This window comes from Arachis ipaensis, chromosome B07 (genome assembly GCF_000816755.2).
Source record: "Arachis ipaensis cultivar K30076 chromosome B07, Araip1.1, whole genome shotgun sequence".
NCBI lineage: Eukaryota > Viridiplantae > Streptophyta > Magnoliopsida > Fabales > Fabaceae > Arachis > Arachis ipaensis.
In genome coordinates this window covers 10519380-10521345 of record NC_029791.2, presented here as the reverse complement: position 1 = coordinate 10521345, position 1966 = coordinate 10519380, and the positions used below count along the sequence as shown (strand labels likewise).

At 39.3% G+C, this 1966-nt stretch overlaps 1 protein-coding gene across 1 annotated transcript in view; it reads right to left on the bottom strand.

Moving 5' to 3' along the window:
• Nucleotides 1-1744, bottom strand: part of LOC107608907 (60S acidic ribosomal protein P0) — a 2494-nt gene extending 750 nt beyond the window's left edge. Inside the window, exons 1-4 of the mRNA XM_021107300.1 lie at nucleotides 1284-1744; nucleotides 1057-1125; nucleotides 415-513; nucleotides 1-337 (exon numbers count right to left, since the gene is read on the bottom strand). Coding sequence (XP_020962959.1) covers nucleotides 1-337; nucleotides 415-513; nucleotides 1057-1125; nucleotides 1284-1541 — 763 coding nt within the window. The 5' untranslated portion in view covers nucleotides 1542-1744. The remainder of the gene's footprint in view (nucleotides 338-414; nucleotides 514-1056; nucleotides 1126-1283) is intronic.

Genomic DNA, 1966 nt, shown 5'->3' with positions numbered 1-1966 from the left:
CAACAGATAAAACATTCTTGTAGGCGTTGATGAACATATGTGGGGCAGCTGCAAGGGTCGGGTATGAAATGGCCAATGAGAGTGCAGTCACCATTGAGACTCCAATGGCGAACTTCTCAACAAGGTCGTCCTCAGTGAGATCGAGAACCTCAGGGCTAAATACTGAACCATTGTCATAGACAGAGAGGACAACAAGACCATATGAAAAGGGCCTGATGCCAAGCTTGGAAAGCAGTGCAGCTTCAGAAGAACCGACCTTGTCACCCTTCTTAATAAGTTCCACAGGGGTGATAATTTCAACAGTACCCTTGTTGATCTTGGTTGGAATATTCAGAACCTGAATTGTGAAGACTGACATAAGCACCAAAATCAACAAGAAGAATAAATGAGATCAACAAGAACGAGATTGCATACCTGGAAGAAAGAGGTCTGTGAGGGGTCAAGCCCTGTGTTGCCTGGAGGAACAACAACATCAATTGGAGCAACCAAACCAACACGAGCAGGTGCTCCAACCTGTTGATATAACAAAAAAAGATGAGAAACCCTCTTGAATATAAGTTGGTAAGTACTAGGTTCAACAGGCAGTAAACAGAAAACTCAAACAGATTCAAGAAAAAGCGTTTTGAAGATCATTAATAGCATCATATTCACTGAGCAAAAACAAACACACCATCCCATTACGTAGAAGAGTGTCACATCGAGAATTTTAAACTAACAAATGTTGTACCGTGATTCCTATAAGACTTCTACATAAGAACAAGCTTAAAGAAATGCAAGTAACATTATTAAACATATGTACACGTACAAGCATGAAAACAAAGTTGAAACTTCTGACAGTTAATTCCGGGTAAACAATGCCAATGAAAATAAGAAACCATAAGAAAGTTACCAGTATCTGTTTCTATAAGCATTGAAAAAAAGTCAAAAAAGACATTCAACACATAGCAAATGCTAGCAAGTCAAAACAAAACAGAACCTAACAATCACTAATTAAATGGTATTACTAATAACTAATTATACAACACAAATATACGAACTAAAGAATAGTTAAATTACCTTGTACTTAGCAACCTCCTCGCTAACCTCCTTCAAGTCACCTTTGGTGAAGATCAATCCAACGTTTCCCTGGTACAACAAACAGAATATTAGACATGTAGTTCGCAACACAAAACCAGAAGTTATAATCCATGTGTTCACACACCTAAACACAATGAAAGTTTACAATTTCTCAAAATAACGATGAAAAACTGAATAAAAACAGTAATAATTAGGGTTCCACTTACAACAAGAAGAGGGATAAGGCTGAGGTACACATTGTTCCCGGTACTCTCAGCATGCATTCTAACAGAACGCTTCATCATGGTGTTCTTTCCCATAAGAACAATAGAATCACCACGAAGACCCCTTCGAATGTTCTGGAGCTGGTTAGATCCAACGTTATCAGCATTGACCACAAGTATCTGAGTGTACTCCTCGAGAAGCTTGCAGAGCTTAGCATCGTAAGCGACCTTCTTCTCAGCCTTAGTTGGTTTTGGTGCCATTTGTAACGATGATGATAGAGATCAGAGTTTCAGAGAGACAAAAAAAAAGTTGCAAAATCGAGGGCCAAGACGAAGCTGTGCTTTGTCAAGGCGGACAGCGAAACGGCGCCGTCTCTTTAACCTCCTCTGTTTGTACAAGAAAAGGCTAGGGTTTTGAGAGTGAAGAAGGAGGCACGTGAAAGATGAATTTGGTTAGTGTTGTTTTTATCTAGGGGGTGGTCAATTCAGGTTTTTGAAGACCCAGATCTGACGGATGACATTCACGTGTTGTAATGAATCTGACGGCTGGTAAGGAATTATTTGATAGATAGGCCAATGGGCTTACCTATTTGTGTACTTTTAGTACTCTGTCCAAAAAAATAAAGAATCTCCTCCTACCTCCTAGGGACGAATATTTGTGTAAGATTAGAATAATAACATTTCAC